General features: G+C 49.7%; 2 protein-coding genes across 5 annotated transcripts; one reads left to right on the top strand and one right to left on the bottom strand.

Annotated features, from left to right (window-relative positions):
• The first annotated feature begins 10 nt into the window (after nt 1–10).
• On the top strand, nt 11–3495 carry ift27 (intraflagellar transport 27 homolog (Chlamydomonas)). 3 transcript variants are annotated; one of them, XM_049720012.2, is made up of 7 exons: nt 11–174; nt 597–676; nt 1285–1344; nt 1443–1502; nt 1568–1685; nt 1784–1893; nt 1964–3495. In XM_049720012.2, exons 1-7 carry the CDS (start codon nt 141–143, stop codon nt 2066–2068), a joined length of 567 nt encoding a protein of 188 aa, XP_049575969.1. In that variant the 5' UTR covers nt 11–140; the 3' UTR covers nt 2069–3495. The 3 variants fall into 3 exon arrangements, with proteins under 3 accessions (XP_049575969.1, XP_049575970.1, XP_049575972.1); XM_049720015.2 differs by having other exon boundaries at nt 27–174; nt 592–676; XM_049720013.2 differs by lacking the exon at nt 1443–1502.
• Nucleotides 2513–15021, bottom strand: LOC125968688 (voltage-dependent calcium channel gamma-2 subunit). Of its 2 annotated transcripts, none has more exons than XM_049720008.2 (4): nt 14664–15021; nt 8889–8972; nt 5279–5419; nt 2513–4480 (listed from the first exon to the last, which is right to left on the bottom strand). In XM_049720008.2, exons 1-4 carry the CDS (start codon nt 14872–14874, stop codon nt 3957–3959), a joined length of 960 nt encoding a protein of 319 aa, XP_049575965.1. In that variant the 5' UTR covers nt 14875–15021; the 3' UTR covers nt 2513–3956. The 2 variants fall into 2 exon arrangements, with proteins under 2 accessions (XP_049575965.1, XP_049575964.1); XM_049720007.2 differs by lacking the exon at nt 14664–15021 and adding an exon at nt 9566–13614.
• Between the last annotated feature and the right edge of the window lie 5531 nt (nt 15022–20552).

The following is a 20552-nucleotide window of genomic DNA, read 5'->3' as shown; positions in this document are numbered from 1 at the left end:
CTTTAACGTAACCAATGAGAGCTCTCCATGAACGGTTGCTAGGAGACATGTTGACGAGGCGTTCCGAAGAAAATACCACTGAAAAGCATTCAAATAAAATAATTTGGAATTAACGAACATATCATTCAGTCCCATTCGTTATGGTGAGATTGAGGGCGAGGTGTTTGATGGTCGGTATGTGGACTTTTAACTTGCCTATCGTCATTTTGAGGTTTAGCTAAGCAGAAGTTAGTCTTTTGCGTTAGCAAAGCTAAAGCTAACTAGCTATTGCTAGTAATTTGCCTAAAACTGAGATTTACGCCTGATCTTTTAATATCCCCTTGTTGGTATTTTTCTAACATCTACACAACAACAGCGTTTGCAGTCTTTGTTGAGCCAACGCACAAATTAAAATGTCACAAAACGTATGTCATGCATTGAAATAATGTTAGTCTCTTACTCAGTGTGAAATCCGGCTGTCAGATTAATTTTCGTCTACTACTTGACTGTACATTACATAGAAGTAATACATTGTGTTAACCAGGTTTGTAGTCAGCCATTTGGTATGATCTCGTTGATTTATTCATCCCGATATGTCTCTGTGTGTTTGAGTACAGGAGATCCAGCAGTGGGCAAAAGTGCCCTCTCACAGATGTTCCACAGTGATGGTACTCTCTTCCAGAAGAACTACAGTATGGTGAGAACAATTCGTAAGATGAAATACAGTCAACCTCGACCTCAGAGCTGCGATACATCACGGAAGCTTCTCGGCTTCTGCGCTTTTGCTCGGTCCGTCTTGTCACTGTGTGATGAGACAACATTTGAGTTACAAGCAAGCTCCAGATAAACTGCAGCTCAAGTTAAGTGAAAATAAAAGGACACCCACTCTCAGCCATTTCTTGATGTGGACAAGTGGTCAAACACTCGCAAGGAGGGAGCCGCTATAGGCTCCAACTCACACCCAGACAAAAGCGAACACCGGCTTCATCAATCTCCGCTTGAGTCTCAACGCTTCGCCAAGAAGGCCAGAGTGGGCCGCCGGCCATTCCGCTCACGTCCTCAGTTTTGTTGAAAATGTCAGCCGGGCCGATATTCCCCGTGCATTTGCCGCTAACGGGGCCTTCGTTGGCATTCTGCAGAGAGAAAAGCTAACTGCACACCGCGCTAGCTCATTAGAGCGCTGCCGCAGTGGATGTGTGTAAATGTGTGTGTGTGAGACTGCGAAAAATCACAAACTGGATCATGTAAACCACACAAGCTTTTGAAGGTCATGGAAAGGTCTTCCTTTCTTTCTTTCTTTGACAGACAACGGGAGTGGAGCTGCTCATCAAAAGCGTCAACATCCCCGAGAGCGGCGACAGCGTGGTGAGCCCGCTCGTTGTTTCGCTATAAACGCTCGCCGTCGAGTGGTGGCGCTCGACCGCTCTCGCGATAGGTTGAAAAGCGACCGCAAATATTTTCAGGAACTTTACATCATCGACTCTGCGGGGAAGGAATCCTTGGTGGAAGCCAATGAGAAGATGGTGAGACACAAACACACGTAGGTCCTTCCATGGCCGTCATACGTTTGTGGGCTGTCTGCGTGCAGTGGGGGGAGCCGTCTCTGCTGTGCCTGGTGTTTGACCTGACCAGCGAGCTCTCCTTCTCCAACTGTGCCCGCTGGATGGAGAGGCTCCGCGCCCACTGCAGGGGGCGCCACGTTCCCGGTAATGCCGGCCGTCGCAAACTTAGTCTAGCCTGCCCGCGCACGTTCAGACCGCGTCCAAAATGCTCCAATCCATGTTTACATGCGTGTTTGCGTCAGGGGTTCTGGTGGGCAACAAGTCGGACCTGTCAGCCAGGAGGGAAGTGCAGGCGGCCGTGGCCCAGGAGTGGGCCGAGAACCAGGGGCTGGAGTACTACGAAACGTCAGCTGTGAGTTCACCGTTTTGTAGGATCGCAAAAGTCGACGTCGGCCTCGCTTGACGTGTCGCGTCCGTTGCAGAAAGAGATGGAGAAATGTGACGCACCGCTCCTCAGCCTAGCCCGGGCCTTTCACTCGCTCTACCAGGACCGCAGAGAGGCCATACAGAACCTGAGTCCAGGCTAGAGAGGGAGACAAAATTGTCCTCATTACGTACACTAAATACATTTGAAAAGACACATTGAGGTGAACGCTCTGAAGCCTCCGCTCCAGTGGTGGGCAGTGTGGCGCCATTTTGAATGATCCTTTCTTGGCTGTTGCCGCCGCCATCTTCGCGCCGCCCCCTCCCCCGTCTGCTCTGATCACAGCAGCACTGCAGAGAGACATGCCGCCGCTGTGATCATTGCATCGGGGGAGAGCGGGAGCGGCCGCGGGCGGGCCCAGATGGGGAGAGGAAGGGAAGACCGCTCTGCTCTGACATTTATAAAGCCGCTGAGGCGGGGGGGGGAGTCGTAGATGGCGGAAGCAAGACACATATGACGTCACAAATGAATTGACATGCAAGTGTTGTGCCAGACATTGCTTTGACTTCCTCATTGTGTATTGTTGTGAAGAGCACGCGGAGAGCCGTTGCGTTCCCTACAGGGGGGCTGCGGTGTTTATTCAACATCAGGACTTGATGCATCCAAGTTCAGAATCATTCAGTTTTGGCACCTTGAAAGACATTACAACTTGTTCACTTCTTTTTTTTTTTTTTTTTTCTCTTTTAAATTGTCAATTACAACAACACAACGCAAGAACCAAAGAACAAGAAAAGACAACCCAAAAATGAGACAAATCATAATCGTTTGGATGAGAATAATAAGGCTGTGTTAGTTGGAGAATCAGAACTGAACGAATGAAATGAAAAGCTCTTCTAAGCTTTCTGGTTTTGTCCGAAGCTTGGTCCGCTCCCTCCCAAAAAAAAAAAAAAAGAAAAAATCCGGAAAGAAAATGAAAAGTAAGACACAATACTGTAACATTAAGTTCTACTTTATCCCGCCTGCTGCTGCTGCTGCTGCTGCTGCTGCTGCTGCTGCCGCCGCCGCCGCCACCGCCGCCGCCGCCGCCTTTTACACAGATGGACGGACGGACGGCATCATTGTTCCAAAACAACAAGTTCCTTGAAAGCAGATTGGATGATTTGGATTTGCATGCATGTAAATTCATCTTTTTTAGTTTTTTTGAAAATTCTTCATAGGGACTCCATGTTGTCATGTCGTCTGTCACATTGTCCAAAGTCGTCTTCATTCATTGGCTCAGAGGTTCCCCCCCCACCCCACCCCCCCCAGCAGTTCATTGTTCCTGAACAAAGATGGCAGCCAGTCTTTTGGCCAAGGCCAAAAGGTTGTCACTTTTTTTTTTTTGGGGTGTTTAATTTTTTTTTTTTTGTTATAATTGTTGTTGTAAAAAAATGCGGCAATATTAACCCACACAAAGCCTTTTTCCGTTTCCATTTCTCTTAGCATCGCTACTTAATTATTATTTTTTTCTTTTGCGTCAGGAAAGTGCTCATGACGTATTAACAGGTATACATGTATGTTCATGTTAGAATAAATATCATTGATACAGGTTTTCTTTTTTTGTTTTTTTTTGCTGTTTTTGCGGCCTCTGAAGTGCTCCCTCCCTGCTCAAATCGCACACCGCAGTGGTTCACAGTATTTATGCAAATCAAGAAGAAAATCGGGAAGATAATGAAACTAAAGAGACAAACTGGGGCTTGTCGGGGGAGCTTGGGGGCAAAAGCCATTTTTCACCAGACCGAGGAAGAGTAAAAAATATAAATCGGCCTTTTGGATCGCCCCCGGTTCCCTCTTTTGACCCCATTCAAATCTTTACAAACATCAAATTGTTAAACAAGGGAAGATGGGAAAAATCATGCATGTTTCGTTTGCTTTTATGCTTTTTTTTTTCTTTTCTTTTCTTTTCTTTCATCCGCTTCCGTCAAACAGAAACCAAAGTGCCGGCCGGAGCTTTGGTGAGACCTTGACATTTTCCCACGACTTCGCCGCCCTCCCCTTTGGAAGCGTCAGTTTCATACGGGTGTGGTGCGTCGATTGGCGGGGTTGCCGGAGTCTTTCAGGTCTTTCTGGATGCAGTTGTGGACCTGCAGGAAGTTGTGGTCCCTCTCTGTGGAGTTATAGGTGGCCGTGGGCGTGCCCGTCTGGCCCTTGGGCAGCGTGTACATGGACAGCTCGGTAGAGGGCAGCGTCCCGAAGGCCTTGAGACCCACCGGCGAGGCCTCGCGCGAGTGCGAAGGGTCGGTGGAGCGGGACGAGGAGCGCGAGCGACGGCGGTAGCGATAGCGGTAGCTGGGGATGCGCGTGATGGCGGCGCCTTGGAGGTAGTCGGCGGCCCGCACGCCCACGCGCAACTCCCGGTGGCGGTCGATGAACATGTGCACGGCCAGCACGCCCACCATCTCGGCCATGATGAAGGAGAGCGCGCCGAAGTAGAAGGACCAGCCGTAGGAGTAGCTGTTCTTCTTGGAGTCGCTCTTGGAGGGGTCGCCGGCGTTGGCTGATATGTACACGATGATCCCGATGATGTTGCTTAGGCCTGAAGCGCAAAAAGGAGACGGGGTGAGCGCAAAAGATGGATGGAAAAGACCATTTCCGCTTTGTCTTCTTCAGATTCAAGGCACCCGATGGATACGGAAGACGAAACGACCAAAGGGTGCCCTGCGTATTTCCCACGATGAGAGCACGTTGACCACTAGGTGGTACATTGAGCAGCGTTGCCTCCACATTCATTCTGAGAGACAGAGGGCACCCAAAGGCGGCCATGGTGTGAGCTTTTTCCGTGGTTCTAGGCCACGGCCCAGTGGGCTGCACCAGCGAGATGGCGCTAACCCTTCCAAGTCACGCTTTTGCGCTCTCGCTCTCTCGCTCTCTCTCTCTATCTCTTCGTCGCCCTCAATGGCTGCCTCTCTCGCCCCTGTTGCTAGGCTAAGAGGAGCCACTGGGATTACACGCTAAAAATAAGGTGTCCCTGATCCTCTTTCTCTTTTTTTCTTCTTCTCCGATACGTCTCAATCACACTTTAGCCCACTTCTATTTAGCCTTTACTTGCAGTTTGGTTCCGCTTACAACTCCCATTTGTGGAAGGCGCCAAAGCAATTGTAGCGATACAAAGCGAGTTCGTTTTGTTGACATGACCCAAAACTGGGGTGGTCCTGTCCGGTTCCCGAAAGAAAGACCGTTCTCGATCCGGTACAGGAGCCAGGATCGTCGGGGTTGCTGTGTGTGTGTGTGTGTGTGTGTGTGTGTGTGTGTGTGTGTGTGTTTTTTTTAAACAATCTTGAATTGTAAGCACCCAAATGTAGCACGAAAAGCAAACATTCCTGAAGGTTCTTACCCGCTGAGACAAAGAGGATGCCGGCGCTGAGGATGATGTTGTGGCGCGACTTGTAGAACTCGCTGGCGGCGATGCAGAGCCCCCCCATGAAGAGCAGGATCACGCTCATGATGGGGAAGATGCTGGAGGCTCGCACCGCACCTACAAAACACAGCTGCTCGTTAGCCTCGCTCCTTAGTATTGCTCACAGCTCAATTTGGAAGCGTCTGCCTTGGCTTCTCTTCAAGGTTCTCTCACGAAATCAACAACAGAGCTTGCTTTCGAGGTCTGGTCAAAACAAAAAACCTGGTTGTTATTTTTTAGTTCATTGTAATCATTTGGATGATTCTTCCGAAGATTGAAAGAGCGCCAAAACACCATCAAGAGACCAAAAGACGACTTGGCAAAAACCTCTACGTGCAAAGACGGCCGGCCGTCTTCCCCCATCACGTTTTAAGGTGACCTCACACTTGGCACACACACACACACACAAACAAACACACACACAAACACACACACTCCCCTTCATCCTATTTGTTTGAACCCCATCTCCTCTTATTTATTGACGTGTTGTCGCGGCAAATTGCCTTCAAGGTGGCCGAGGGCCGCCCAACACACACACGCACACACACACACGCACACACACGCACACACACGAGGTTGGCTACGCTTCAATCCCATTTGTAACCAGTTGCCTTTTGACAGCATGCAATAACATGAAAGGCCTTTTTGACACCTCACGTTTGGATTCCATTGTAACACAAACACACGCGGAAGGTCTCAATCTGGTCGTCTGGCCGTTTGGTGCAATCGAGCGAGAATTTGGATGCCGCAAACAACCAAGCGTTAATCAAAGGTGGACTTTGTGTTGATTGTTTCAAAACGTATTTGAAGAAATAAACGTAGAGAATGCAAAGTTTGATCATTCACGATGCATTCTGATTCAAAACCAAGTCACGGATGTATTTCTTTTTAAATACATTCAATTGAAACTTTTATATTATATGATACAATTGATACTTTTCATACAATCGCCAACACAAGTTAGCCATCGTATCACCGCGATCGCAGCATCACCGCCGAATTACAATCTAGTGTACATGTTGCACAACACCTCCCACTTGTCCATTCCATCCCCTCACATGTGCTGCATTGTGTGTGTGTGCGTGTGCCAAGTGTGGTCTTGACTTATGGTTTCATTAGCTACGGTAGAAGCGAGCCTTTTAATTGTGGCTGAATTATAGAGGGGGTGGCGGGGGTGCCATGGGAGCTCCCTCTCTGTGTGTGTGTGTGCGTGTGTTCACTTTCTACAACACACACACACACACACAGACCAAGATCCAACACAACAAGACACGCACTCATCGATCGATCGATCGATCACCCACATCCTCGCTGTGTGGTGCCAAAGTGTGGTGTTTCCCGTCCACACTATGCACTACCTACGCATTGTGTCCTCCGCTGCCGCCGCCGCCGCCGCCGCCGCCCACGTGGGAGGGCCCAGCGGCAAAGAACATGCGCTTGTTAAAATGGCTACAAAATATTGCTACAGGATCGTCGCAACCACTTGTGTGTTTGACTTCCTGTTCACGTTGTTCCTTTCCGAGCTCCGTTTGAAAGTGACGCTGACATTCTGCGGCGTGCTCACAAATGTCGTGCACGCTCCGTCCGCATGGCAAACAAACGTGCGTGCGTCAGTGGTTATCAAGCCGCATTACTGGTGCAAATGGTGATATGCCTCCATGTGCACCAAAATAGCCCGCCGTGACATCAGCCGGAGCAGTGATGTCATCGCACGGTGATGTCACACCCCCCTTCCAATTTGTGGCTTTATGCTATAAGGATCAGGCCGGCCGGCCGGCCGTCTAATTTTAGCAGCCGAGTTCGCGCGGCAACAAAAGCGGGCAAAGTTTGTATCGGAACGATTTTTTTTTTCCTGACGTCAGTTTGGACGGATTAACGTAACGTGAGATGCGCTTTAAAGGTCAAGAGAGGATTTATGTCGGTAAAGTAGCCTGATTTGGACTCAGCTGAAAAGACACCGCCGATTAGCGCAAAAGAGCAGAGCAAATAGGCAAAAGGACAACGTTATTCCAAACGTGTCAACGATTGGGAGAAAAGAAATGATTTCATTCATTTAAATTGATCATTCAATAACAATATGAAATCTTGCTTTATTTATTCGTTTATTTCTTCACATTTTTGTTTATTGCGTCCTACTGAAGGGTCGGTGGGTCGGTCGGTGGGTCGGTCGGGGGTGAAGTGTGTTTCTCCCTCAGTGCTCTTGGAAAGGCACGCTGCTCTCGCTTACGTAATATCCACATGTACACATCTCACCAGGCTGGCTGGCCGGCCGTGTGTGCTCGTGTGTGTGTGCGTGCGTGCGTGCGTGCGTGTTTAACCGCTTGGAGAGGCTGATGATGATGCCGATGATGCTGACGATGATGACAAGGCTCCGGAAAATGAAATGACGACCGAGCGCACCATCCAACGGGTGGAGGACGGATTGAACGGCTGACGGTGTCACGTTCGAATCGACACGTTGACACCGTTTTCCGAGTACGCTCACCGACGAGGGCCTTAGGTTGATTTCACGCAACGCTGAGATGGGAAAGACTGGCGTTTGCCTTGACTTTTTCGGCGCTCAGCTCGCCTTTTCCCTCCAGCGTTTGCGGCGCATCTGCTCGGGCGCCAATGTAGGTCAGCCGACACCAAATGCGCTCGCTTGACACGCGAGATGACCGCACAGATACGCCCCGGCGCAGCCTCCAAGGTCGAGCAGCACGGCTACTTCAATTCGGAAGCCAAAGAGAGCTTTAAAGGAAGCGGAGCAGATACGGATGCCCTGAACCATTTCTGTCGCTTAAACATGACCATGTTGTCAGCAGCTGATGTGTGACGAGACGTTTGCCTAGCTACGCCGCTAACATGATGCCAAATAGCGTTTCCTCCTCCTTGCTCTTCCATTTAGAAGAAGCTCACCTCAATTTCTCTTTCAACTCTCCTCGCTCTTCTGCCCCAGCGGGCTCCGCTAGTCCCGTTTTTTTCAGGCACTCTGGATAACGTTCGAACAAGGTTTCTCACCCGGCGGATTGTCGACGCCCACGCCCGCCGCTCGCTTGCCCGCCCGCCCGCCCGCCCGCCGCGGACCAGCTGTCAGGCCCGGCCGGTCGGGGATGCACAAACAGATGGGCGGGGGGGTGGGGGGGGACACCGGGGAGGACACCGGGGAGGAGGTTTGACCCAGTTCGCGCAGCCGCCCGCTGGTATTTATAGAGCCAAGTGTCCTAATTGGCGGGCCGCTGGGAGACGGCGGCAGGCTCGCCGGCCTCCTCCTTGCCCTTCACCTCCCCAAACGTGAGCCTCCCGTCACGCAGTCCTCTTCTTTGCCGCCTCGGCTCGTCCACGCTCACTTTGGACTTTTACCAGCGTCCAACAACTTTAGAAGGATCTTTGACATCAGTTGTACAATGACAAGAAAGTCATTCTACTTTTTTTGTCAAACCACGACACGTAAAAGCTAACATGGCTGAATGCTTCATCGCTACCTGGACAATACCCAAAGCGACCAAACGCAAAGATTTGCGGCTAACCCGACAGCACGTTCAAAACCCGATCGGGCCCGACTCACGTAGGAAGTACTCGGACGCGTCGGCCTCGTAGTCGGCGTCTTCCGGGAAGTGGTCGATCTGTTTGCACATGCCTTTGAAGGAACCTGACGGACACAGAAAAAGAATATCGTTGAAACCAATGCAAAGTGGGAAAAGGCGCGCGCGCGCGGACAGACGGCGTAGCTAACGACGCTTCGACCCGCATCACGAGCCCACGGACGTGTTTTCGGCTTCAAGCTGAACCCGTGGGCTCTTTGAAAGACTCGATTCGTTTTTAAATAACAATTAGGACAAGCGGCGCGTCCGAGCCGGGCCGAGCATTAGCCGGCTAGCTTGATTTGCTAGCTGAAGCGATCACGAGCCCACGGATGTGTTTTTGGCTTCAAGCTAATCCCGCGAGCTCTTTGAAAGAGTCATTTTGAAATCACACTTAGGACGAGCAGTAGCCGTTGAAGTGACGAAGCGAGACAAATGCTGCTAACGTGACAACACGTCAACAAGAGAACAAGGATTTGCTACTGCTGAAAACATGAAGCTGGAGCTTGTCGCCAGGCCAAAGGCCAAGTGAACGATACTTGCATATGAAAGACGACGGCTGCGGACCGTTTGCTGATACGCGGAGGATTCGGCCCTCTTGAATAAAACACGCGGCGGCTTCCATAAAAAGCACGCCATCATCCGTGTGTGCGTTTCACACCTCGGGAGTTGGCTAAGTTGTCGCTACGTCGCCGTCCCACGTCGGACACGTCGCCCACACCGGTGCCTCGTGTCGCCGCTGAATACTTGATACAAAGTGGCCCTTTGTGGTGGGAAAATGCTCCCCCCGTTGTCATCCCCGTGCTGGTTTGTGACACGGTGAATCTAGACTCATCTTAATTTGATCTTAATGGCCTTCATTTGTCCATCGACCCACTTGGGGCTCGGAATTGGCCGCTTTTATTGTCCGCCGAGCTACGGCGCAGGGAGAAGACCAGCGCTGACTCAGCTCTTCACATTTGTGTCCTCGATTGCGGTCAAAAATGACAAATCCTTTTCCACTCTTGGATTTTTGAGATTGGAGCCTTAAAGAATGGAATTTTCCAGGTCCAAATTTCCAAGTGGCGGTGCAGAAAATGCAATGTGCACATTGTCTGGCAAAAGTTTCGTTACGTCCGTTTCCCAAAGGCACAAAATGTCCCCGGGAGGTCTGAAGCTGCAGTACAGGTCACGTGACCATGCTGAGCTAGCGGAGGGCGTGTCAGGCTACAGTGCACACATCACAACAGGTTACAATGAGCGTGTGTGTGTGTGTGCCTCTGCAATGCCGCCGCATCCAGGTGTGTGTGCATTGGCGCCGTCAGCCACGTTCGACAGGTTAGGACGCCGCGAGAACGCCGGGAGCTTTGTGTGTGTGTGTGTGTGTGTGTGTAAAGAACGCAGTAGGGGGGTACAAGTGTGAGTTGAGTGAAGGGAGGTCTGAGTTGGAGCGTGGGGGGGGGGCTATGACTCATCCACTGCATGGGCCTCTGGCTCATTGCTCTGCCTCGCTCGCTGCATAGCAACGGCTGTTCAAAGGCTCATATAGGTCCATAGCAACCGCTGACAGCGTAGCGTACTGGCAGGCCTATAAGCACTCATGGAAAAGTCGTCATTGTAGGGCGACCCTCTTTGCTTCCTCTGATGATGTGATGCGTGGCTTTCATCTTTTTGGGGGGGGCAAAAAGACCTGCCTGTCTTCGGCCTGTCTGGTGAAATTTGGTCAAGGAAAGCCACAAAAATAGCTCGCGAGTCGTCTGGCGTTTTCCCGCTCTGGCCAAAAGACACCAAATCAAATAAAACCACAAAACCACACGGCTGGCATTGCAAAAAGTCGCCCGCCATTTTGGGATGTCCGATTCCTGTCAAATTTGAGGCGGACGGACGTTTGAGTTTTTTTGCACGGGCGAAGCGTTTGCTGTTCTTTTTCCCCTTTTTCTCCTTCTTCCAGCTTCTTTTCTTCCTCCGCCCGCACCATCGCACCTTCCCTTTCTGCCTCCTCATCCTTTGCTATCTGCCGTCAACCTCTTGTTCACCCCATCCTTCCTTTGCTGGCGGATTGTTCCCAGTTTTCTTTCTTTTTTTTTTTTTTTTATCTCCTTGAAAGGGAAGTGGAATTATGTATTTTACGGCAACACACTCGTGTAAAGACTCGGGCGTTTTTTTGCGGGAAATTTCAACTCAACTTCTTGTTAGCTTATTGCTACAATTAGCAAATGTGACGTCTTCAATTCAATTCCAAAGTGAAATCGGTCCCCCGTCCGTCACCAGTTTGGCCCATCGACACAAAACGGAACCGATGAAAACATTTGCGGGACCTCTGGCCCAAATTGAACCAGAAGGCGGCCATTTTGGTTTCGCTACCCACCGCTTGTAGTTTTGAAAAGTTTTCGAGGTCAACGCATTGAGAAGTTGCCAAGCGGATCGCTTTTTACCATTCGTTTGGCCGAGTCAGCATTTTACGGTTCAAGGTCGATTAGCCGATTGATTATTTACTCACGTGTCGAGTCGGTAAATCTTCCCGGTATCATCCTTCAAACAGACACGTACATTTTTTAAATTTAAATGTTTTTTAAAAAAAATATTTTTAAATAAAGACTATTTTCTGATTGCGTTTACTTCAGGTGCGTTGCCGATGAAGCCGAGGTTTAATCACGTGTCATTGAGCACCTCATCTTCAGACGAGGAGAAAAAAATGTTGTGGATGCCCACGTGTCTTTGTGTGTCTGCGTTTTGTTCTTCCCTACTGATTGCATCATTGACAATCAATAGGCTAATGTCTCGTATAACGCACACACACACAGACACGCACACACACACACACAGACACGCACACACGCTGGTGCCTCATATCGCTTACGTTGTTCCCTCATCAACTACTGCTGTTTATTGGAAGGCGTGGGAATAGCGGCGGATTCATTGACAATAGGATGAGGAGATTTTGTTTGTGAAGATCTCACGAGTATGGCGTAATACGGCTTCTTTTTCCATTAGCGATAGCGCTTACACTTTTGTGGCACATAACCAACCACCTTTCTTTCTGATTCACCGATACGTTCAAGCGTTGCGTGCTAAACATTTTGGAGCCTTTTGTATCTGTCGCCGGTATCGGCAACCGATCTCGATCCCTTGGCGCGGTACCATCGATGGCTTTTGCGTTTTGGATTTCGGGGATCGACAACAGTAAATGTGGAGATGCACACACACAGAGGTCACTGGCTTTGGCTGTGGGATGACGGCACAGGCGGCCTGTCAGCACCTTCCCGCCAAGCGTTAAAGAGGGCGCAGGAAGGTGCCAGCACAACACACACACACACACACACACACACACACACACACAGGAAGCATCAGGTGAGCGTTTTTTGCGCTTCCTGCTTTTCTTTTCATTTTTTTTCACATGACCCTTGTTTTTATTTCAACACGTCTGTATTTTTTAAAGTAAAGTATTTGTTGAAGTCAAAGAGGAAGCAGGCATTTCATTTGTTACGTTTTTTTTAACCATCAGCCTGGTTATTTTCTCTAGTAGTTGTAACCTGTTTTTTTTTCCATCTCATGAAAATCCAGGTTGTTATTTGAGGAGCGGCATTTACTTTTTAAATGTTCAATTTCAGATCATCGGTGTTTCAAAAAAAAAAAATCAATCAGCTCTTGTTTTATTTCTCGGGAGAAGAAAAAAGTGTTGACTTATATGTTCAAGCAGCATTGAATGACCATATCTTGATATCATTTGTTTCTTCGGGTAAAGAATAGAAAGCATTTATTTGAGGTACAAACATTGAAATGCTTTTAGCTCTTTTCATTGGTGCCTCCGCCATCTCAGAATTGAAAATGGTACAGTCCCATCCCTCTCTTGTTCCTCGTAAACCAATAAGCTGCTTGCTTGCTAACCAAACTGACAAACATTTTGTTTTTAGGACATCAGCAGGCCTTTTTCTCACCACCAGAAAATTGAAAATGGTACAGTCTGCTGTGTCATTCCTCATCCACCGGTAAGTAGCCTGCTTATCAACCAAAGGTTTTTAGTCATTTCACGATTTTGATATTTCATGCTAGCCCCCGACAAAAAAAAGAATGGTGCAGTCCACTCTGTCACTCCTCATAAAGTAGAAAGTAGCCTGCAAACTCACAAATGTTACCTTTTGACAATTTTAACCTATGGCTCCGCTCTGCAAAACAGAAAACGGGACAGTCTGTTCATAAACCAGGAAGTAACTTATTCACCTGCAACTGTTTAAATGTTGTTAGCTCTTTTGATTGTTATCCCCACCTCACAATTCAGATGGTATATTCCCATCTGGCATTGCTCATGAACCAGGAAGTAGCCTACTCATCAACAGCATTTTTTGTTTATTTTTAGCTTGTTGTCATTCACCCTTCTATACATCCCACCATCCCAACTATCTCTGAATGGTATATCCTAGCTAGTCTATCTAGCACTGCATTAGAAAGCTGTTAAGAAAGAGAAAGGGGGGGGGACGCATAAAAGACATTGTGGTGTGTCTGCACAGCTTAAAAAGAGTTTAACCTTGCGAGGTTCACTGGCTTCAGATGTCCTCTGTAAGAAAAATGATGAACACACACACACACGTGCTCACATCTCATTCCCAGAAACATATCCGCTGTCACACACACGGCGGCGGCGTGATGGAGATTAATAGCGGCACTTAGAGCCCGCTGAGCTCCACCTGTCACGGCCCGCCAGCCCTCGGGGCTGCCGGGCCCGGCGCCTCAGAACCGGACTGCGGCCCGGGGACAGATCCATCACGGGCAAATCCGTCACGGGACCTCCGACGGACTCGGCAGGCCAGGCCAAGCCAGGCCAGCCAAGCCAGGCCAGGCCAGGCCAGACCAGGCCAGGCCAGGCCAGGCCGCAATGATGTTACTCTACTTTATGAACGGCTCTGTGTGAATACTAAATTCAAGGTAAATTCCGAAAAAGAATGAAAAGAGTTTTGATTGGTGTCTCAGTTTGGATTCACTTTTAGACTCAATAGACAAGGTGCACATTCTGATGAGATCCAATGCAAAAGCTTGGACATCAAACTTAATATTTTCCATCGACAATGTCTTTGATGATATATTTTGCTATTGAAGCCCTACAAAAACTTCTCACAGCCTCTGAATTGTCTTATCAAAACTTGAATTATGACTCCAGACGGGTACGTTGATCCCCTTGAATCCTCCTCTAAAACACAGGTGTCAAACCCAAGGCCCGGGGGCCAAATCCGGTCCGCTGCATCATTGCATGTGGCCCGTGAATGCAAATCGTGTCTGTCATGACCCTCTGTAAAATCTTTAGTAAAATGTTCATTTACAATCACTTGAACGATAATTGGAGAAACCGCTACCATTGACATCTGAAAGCTTTGAACCGACGATCATTGTTTTGCGTAATATATCATGATTTTGTGATTCGATGAGACGATTACGCATTTATTTGGTTTCACGGCCGCATTTACAAAGCGGCTGTCCACAAAATGAAGTTGGACAAGGCTTCCTGCTCTAAAACAACTCCAACTTGTAGGTTGGGCCCACCGATGCCTCTAAAATGCTTACGGTGCTGATGAAAACTTGTCCATCAGGCTTACAACGCCCCTCTCAAGTGTCCTCGATTGTTACGGAGTAAACACTTCTATTGCTCGTCGTTGATGTTTACATGGTAAATTCACGTTGGGCTCATCTAAGTGCCTCGGATGTTGACGTTAGGCCCGACCGAGTAAAGCCTCAAATTGTCTTCGCGCCAAATGGAGCAAAGAGCGAGCCATGGATTTGCGCCTCACCTTCCAGGCAGCAGGTCCTCCAGAGGCCCGAGTGCGTCATCACCTCCTCGTTCTTCTTGCTGGTCTCGTTCTCGTTGTTGCTCTTGATCTTGCAGACGCCGCGCGAGTACAGCCAGTAGTCCGTTCCCACGGCGATGGTCATGAGGCTGAAGGCGGCGAAGGCCCCCACCGTGGTCAGCAGCATCTGAACCCCGCGGTCAAACACGCCCATGTTGCCGCATTCCACAAAGGGGGGGCCCCCTTTCCTCTTCACGTACAGGAAGTAAATATTTGTGAGTTTGCGTCGCCACGCCAGCTCGGACAAGGGGGGGTGGGCGGCGGCGGCGGGCGGGCGGCGGTAGCGGGGGGCCGAGGGGGGGGCGGGGGAATTAGGGGAGCTCGGGGGAAATCGTATGGTTGGTTTTGGGTGGGGGGTCGCCGACCAGCAAGTAAGAAATAAGTTGAACCCTTTTAAAGGGGATGGGGGGGGGGGGGGGGGGGCGAGTAGGAGGGTGGTCAAAGAGGCGCCAAAGTGGAACAAGTGAGCGACCTAAAAAACAAACTTGATCCCACAGGAAGGAGGCCTACTTTGGAAGCCCTGCGAAGGCCGAACCCCCAATAACAGGATCGGGGCGTCTGACCAAGCTATTCTGGCACAAGCACACACGCACGTACGCACGCACACACTCGCACACAGTAGAAACTTTACAAGCTTGCGCATGGACTAACATACGGGCCACCTCAACATCAGGTTGCGACCCACCGCTCTGTTGTCACTTTTGGCGCCCCCCCCCCACCCGCCCCCCCAAAATACCACTTTAAATGATATATGCCATCGAACTCTTTGGGTGCCAAACTGCCATTTTGAAAAGAAGCCAGCCCACCATGGACGCCCCTCAGCACATGTCAAAATAATCCATCCAAGAAAAGGAGAAGCCAAGGAAGATGGGGGTGGATAAAAGCGCACAGCCTGCTTAGTTGCTCGGCCTTCCTCCTAATATTCTGGTCCCCGGTTTCCATGCGGGCTCCTGGAGGGGCGCATCCAGGCGGCGATCAGGCCGGGCATCGGCGCTCATGCAGCCGGCCGACGGAGCGCGGAGGCAGCGGTGGAGGAGGAGGAGGAGGAGGGGGAGGAAGAAGAAGAGGAGGCGGCGGCGGCGGTGGCCGTGGAGATGGTGCAGGCTGAGCGGGACGATGCGCGAGCCGTTGCCGCATCCAGAGACTCCTCAGTCGGTCTCCGCACGACGACGCGTTCCGGTGAAAAACATCCAGCGTCTTTTCTGCCCAACTTGATTTCCCTCCCTCCTTTTTTTTTTTTTTTTTTTTTTTTTTTTAATCTCGCTCCAGCGACACGTCAATCCGCGGCTTTCTCGCTCGTCTTCTCGCCGAAGCTGAGAGGAGAAGAAGAAGAGGAGGAGGAGGAGGAGGAGGAGGAAGAGGATGCTTAGAAGCTAAGGATGAAAAAAATCGACACAAGCAATGAGGAGGAGGAGGAGGAGGAGGAGGCTGACGGTTCATAAATAAAAACGTCCTTCTCAACAAGTCACTGCATCTAGAATGACATTTCGTCACATCTTTGCAAAACAATACAAGCATTTTATTCCAAGCATAAGCCCCAAGAAAAAAGGTTTTGTTTTCGAACTAAAAATGGTGGGAAATTGCGTTTTTGTGCAGTTCATTTGAAAGGAGGCATAGCAAAATGTTGGCACCCTTCTGCACAGTGTCAAGAAACAGAGGCAGGCGCCCTGTTACACTTTTGAGTCTTCCCAAGCCCAATGCTAATGCTAGCTCGGCGGTGTGCACTTACAAAGTCATTGAAAGTAACCAAGAGCATCTTTTTTGTCAGCGGCTGTGCCATCTGTTGTTGTTACTGGCACCGAAATGGCTGATTCGAACTTTTTGGGTGCCCCTCACATGATCCAAGGTGTGAGCTTGACTGTTGGCGACGCTAATAGTAGCCAGGCCTTTTTGTGCACTCTTTGTTGTTGCAAACAGTCCCAATTAAGTCACAGATCGGTGGCAGGCTCCCGAAAGAAGTTGAACTTGGCGTATTCCAGCCGTTTGATGAGTCGTACAAAGTAAATATGCCACTTTGTTGTCAGGAGTAGGCCAAACCAAACGTACAGTTGACCACTTTCTTTCTGGCTCCTGGTTGTCTTGCCCTTCTGATTGGTTGCCAGTGTCATCACGTGACAACGATGCGCACGCCGAGCAGCGCAGTGTGGCGGGCCGTGGCCGGCCACGGCCCGCAGCGACGCTCCATTACACTGCACTGCACACACTTTGTATTTTCTCCTCTCACATTGTGCCACACATGAAGGCGCATGCTAATGGCTAGCGGCTGCGGCGCTTCTTCTTGTTTTCCTTGCCTTTGTGCCGCTTCACGTCGAGTGCTCCTACTGGCCTGCGTGCTTAGGGTTCACTTGACTCTGGGAGGGAGGACTTCACTGCTGAAGTTCTCTAACGGGATCCTACCATCCGTCTGTCCGTCCTGTGTCAGCTATGCCCTGCTAGCGAGTCGCTAGTATCTTTTTATTAGCATCCAAGACAACTCAAGAGTCAACGAAATGGAGTTCCAGTATTGTACAAGTACGGAACACTGGCGGGGCTAGGATTTCTTTTTTTTTCCCAGGGGGGGTCTCATGTGGTCTGCAAAACTCAACACAAAATATTCTTCAGAAAACGCCTAGAAACATTCGCTAGATGTTTCCTACAGGTGTGGAAAGCAATTCCCGAGGGAATTGCAAATCCCCAAAAATCTAATAAAAAGAAAAGCAATCAATTTGACCTGGCAGCTGAGGGAGGTGGGGGCAGTGCCCCCCCTAGCTCCGCCAGAGGTTGGCAGTGAATTTAACGGAAAATTGACAGCCTTCAATGAACCTGGCAATGAGTTTTTGTTTTTATCAAAGACAATCTGGAATCGTCAACTGCTCTAACAAACATGTTATTCTTGAGGTCCTTGATGCTGCTGCGGCTGCTGCTGCTGCTGTGTATCTGCACTCACTCCAATGAGAGCAAATTCTCTGACACATGCAGCGTTACCCACCCATAGCAGTTAGCTGCGGGCTACGCATCGTGCTACGCATCGTGCTACGCATCGTGCTACGAGGACTAGCGCCCCATCCTACACGGCATTTGAAAGCTTTTGGGCTTCAATAGCTCCACTGTCCACTTTTAGCCTGGAGAGGCGGCGTTTGAACTCCAGCAGCTGACGACGTCCCTCCCACACGTAGGCCGTGCAATGCAGCCTGGCGCTCGTACTCTGGTCCGACCGACTTCAGGATTCAGCCATCGACTTTTGCTGTGTCACGAAGGCCGGGTCATTAGCAACTATTTTTCGCTCCGTTTTTTGGTACAGTCCCAAAAACAACAGCGATAACTAACACCCCGTTACGAATGAATGATGCTTACCAAAACATAGCAGCTCTGGCTAACGCCGGCCTGTTGGTAGTGCTAATGCTAGCTGAGTATTGCTGCCATTTTTGTGAAGCTGGATAGACACTTATAAATACTACTACTTTCTGATGACACATTTCTCTAATCTTTAGGTAACGGCCGCGTTTGACCGTAGTTTTGGTCAGGACTCGCTCGGAAGGACCGTAAATCACGTGAGGCTACCTTTAATTCTTACTTGCACTTTCAAACGGCAACCTTTAAATCCAGGATGAAGGTTGGTGTTGGAGTTCATTTTAGGGTTGCTGAGGGTTGCTTTTGCCAAATCATTTTAGGTGAGCATTCGCCATGGATAATCCCACTTGAGATGATCTCAAGTGGTCGTTTTGTGGAATGATGAATAATAGAAGGCGGTGTCGCGGTGGTTCAAGTGGCCACCAAGAAACGGCTCCCTCCTCTCCTCTTCCTTCTCGGGGGTCCAAAGGACATGTTTAACATTCGCTTCCTGTTCCGCCTCCTCATGCCGACACTTCTTCCTGCCTTCCATCACGTCAAACGTCTTGTTGTTACGTTGGCATCTGAAGGTCAAATACGGGAAGATTGGCCACACAAACACAAAGAGTCAGTCGACGGCGTGATGGATGATGACGGATGGATCGACTCCGTGACGGAATCTGGTCGAGGTCCTGAGAAGAAACGCAAATACTCGAATGGAGGGAGCGCACTTTTACCGTAGCAGCAAATCCGCCTTTCCAAAAAGCAAACGGAACATTTTGACAGCATTTGAGGTCCCGTGTAGTGGCCGACGTGCAACTTACGCATCAAGACTTGCAACATGTCGCTCGCCTGTACGGTCACTCTCAGGTGTTTCCTTCATGAACGAATAAAGCCGTCCGTCACACACTTTTGTTTGTCTGAATGAGACCAAAGAATGAATTTGGCTGCAAATTGGACGAAAAAGCAACAAGTTCCCCTGCGGCCCTCCAACGCTTCAGGATGAAACAACTCTGCGGCACGCCATTCTGAAACAGAAGGGGGGGGGGGGGGGGGGGGAGTGGGGACGCTGCAGTCGGCCTCAATGTCCTCTGCCACGCGGCGTGCACTTAAAAGGCCGGCGGCGAGAGCTGATTAGAATGCAGAAGAGGACGGCTCTGCTGCAAATTGAAAACATATCGATTCTCCTCATGCTTGGAGGAGGAGGAGGAGGAGGAGGAAGAGCTGATGGACAGGCACGGACAGAGAGGGAGAAGAGGATGAAATCAGCTCATAAAACACTAAAGAGTTTGCACGTAGTACACATGCACACGCAAAGGGCGGAGGGCCAGGTGGTCACCATGGCAACGCGGTCAGGGCGCCGCGTATACGTGTGCGTGCGTGTCACGTCCAGCTGTGGTGGCGAGAGGCCACGGATGCCGACGAGGGAGGACGTACAGATGTGCTGACTGCACAGTTTCCATGGGAACAGGCATCCCTGCCCCCCCCCCCCCCCCCCTTCACCCGCACCACCGCCGCCTCCTCTCGGCGCTGCCATCATTGCGAAAAGCAGCCGCTTATGTGTCTTCCCGCGTTTTGATGTGCATCCGTGCACTCGCAGTAAGCGTTTGTGTGTCTTTTTGCACGTGTGCTGAGTGTGTGCGGCAGTTAAGAGACGCTCATCCAGTTTGATTTAAGATGGAGGCAATGAGGGCAGTGTGAGGGAGGAAAAGGGAATGTTATCAAACAGAGTGGCTGCGTGCACGTGCAATAAATCAGTGGGTGCGTGCGTGCGTGCGCGCGCGTGTGCGTGTGTTTAGGTGATGGGCATGATGCTCCCACGAATTTCCACGGACAAGTGCCGAAATGTCGTCACCCAGTGGCCAATACTGCCACTGCATGTTCAATAATGGACGTGACGGCTTGTTTGATAAAACCCAGGGTTTATCATAAAAAATAAATAAATAAAAGAAATTAAAAATGATATTTTACATTTTAGATCTTTTTCTGGGATGTTTTTTTTTAAACTTTATCCATCCATTACTCCACATTCTGGAGAAAAACATGAAATATGTCGTTTATTTTACAAATAAAGTCGACGACCCCCACCTTAAAAACAAACGTGTGGTGTCGTCAATGTCAATGATCTGTCGCAAAACCCAACGCGATTTATTTATTTATTTGTATTTTGACATGAATATCGGCGACGTCGCAGATTTAAGATTGACGGCAGTTGTCACACTTTACGACATATGCATGCGACACAATGACGTATTTAACCGCGCGATGAAGTAGCGCTGCTGCTGCTGCTGCTGCTGCTGCTGCTGCTGCTGCTGCTGCTGCTGCTGCTGATGATGATGATGATGATGATGCTGATGATGATGATGCTGATGATGATCTCTGCAACGCTGCCATCAGACACCTGTGGTCACGTAGGTTTCTCACCACACACATCTCTAAACAAACAATCTATTTGGCCAACCTCATAAGAGTCTCAATTTGGAGATGCTACAGATTTGACTGAAAGAAATCATGAGAAAGACA

The sequence above is a fragment of the Syngnathus scovelli genome, chromosome 5, assembly GCF_024217435.2.
Source record: "Syngnathus scovelli strain Florida chromosome 5, RoL_Ssco_1.2, whole genome shotgun sequence".
NCBI classification, from domain to species: Eukaryota; Metazoa; Chordata; class Actinopteri; order Syngnathiformes; family Syngnathidae; genus Syngnathus; species Syngnathus scovelli.
This window is presented reverse-complemented; position numbering and strand designations above follow the sequence as displayed.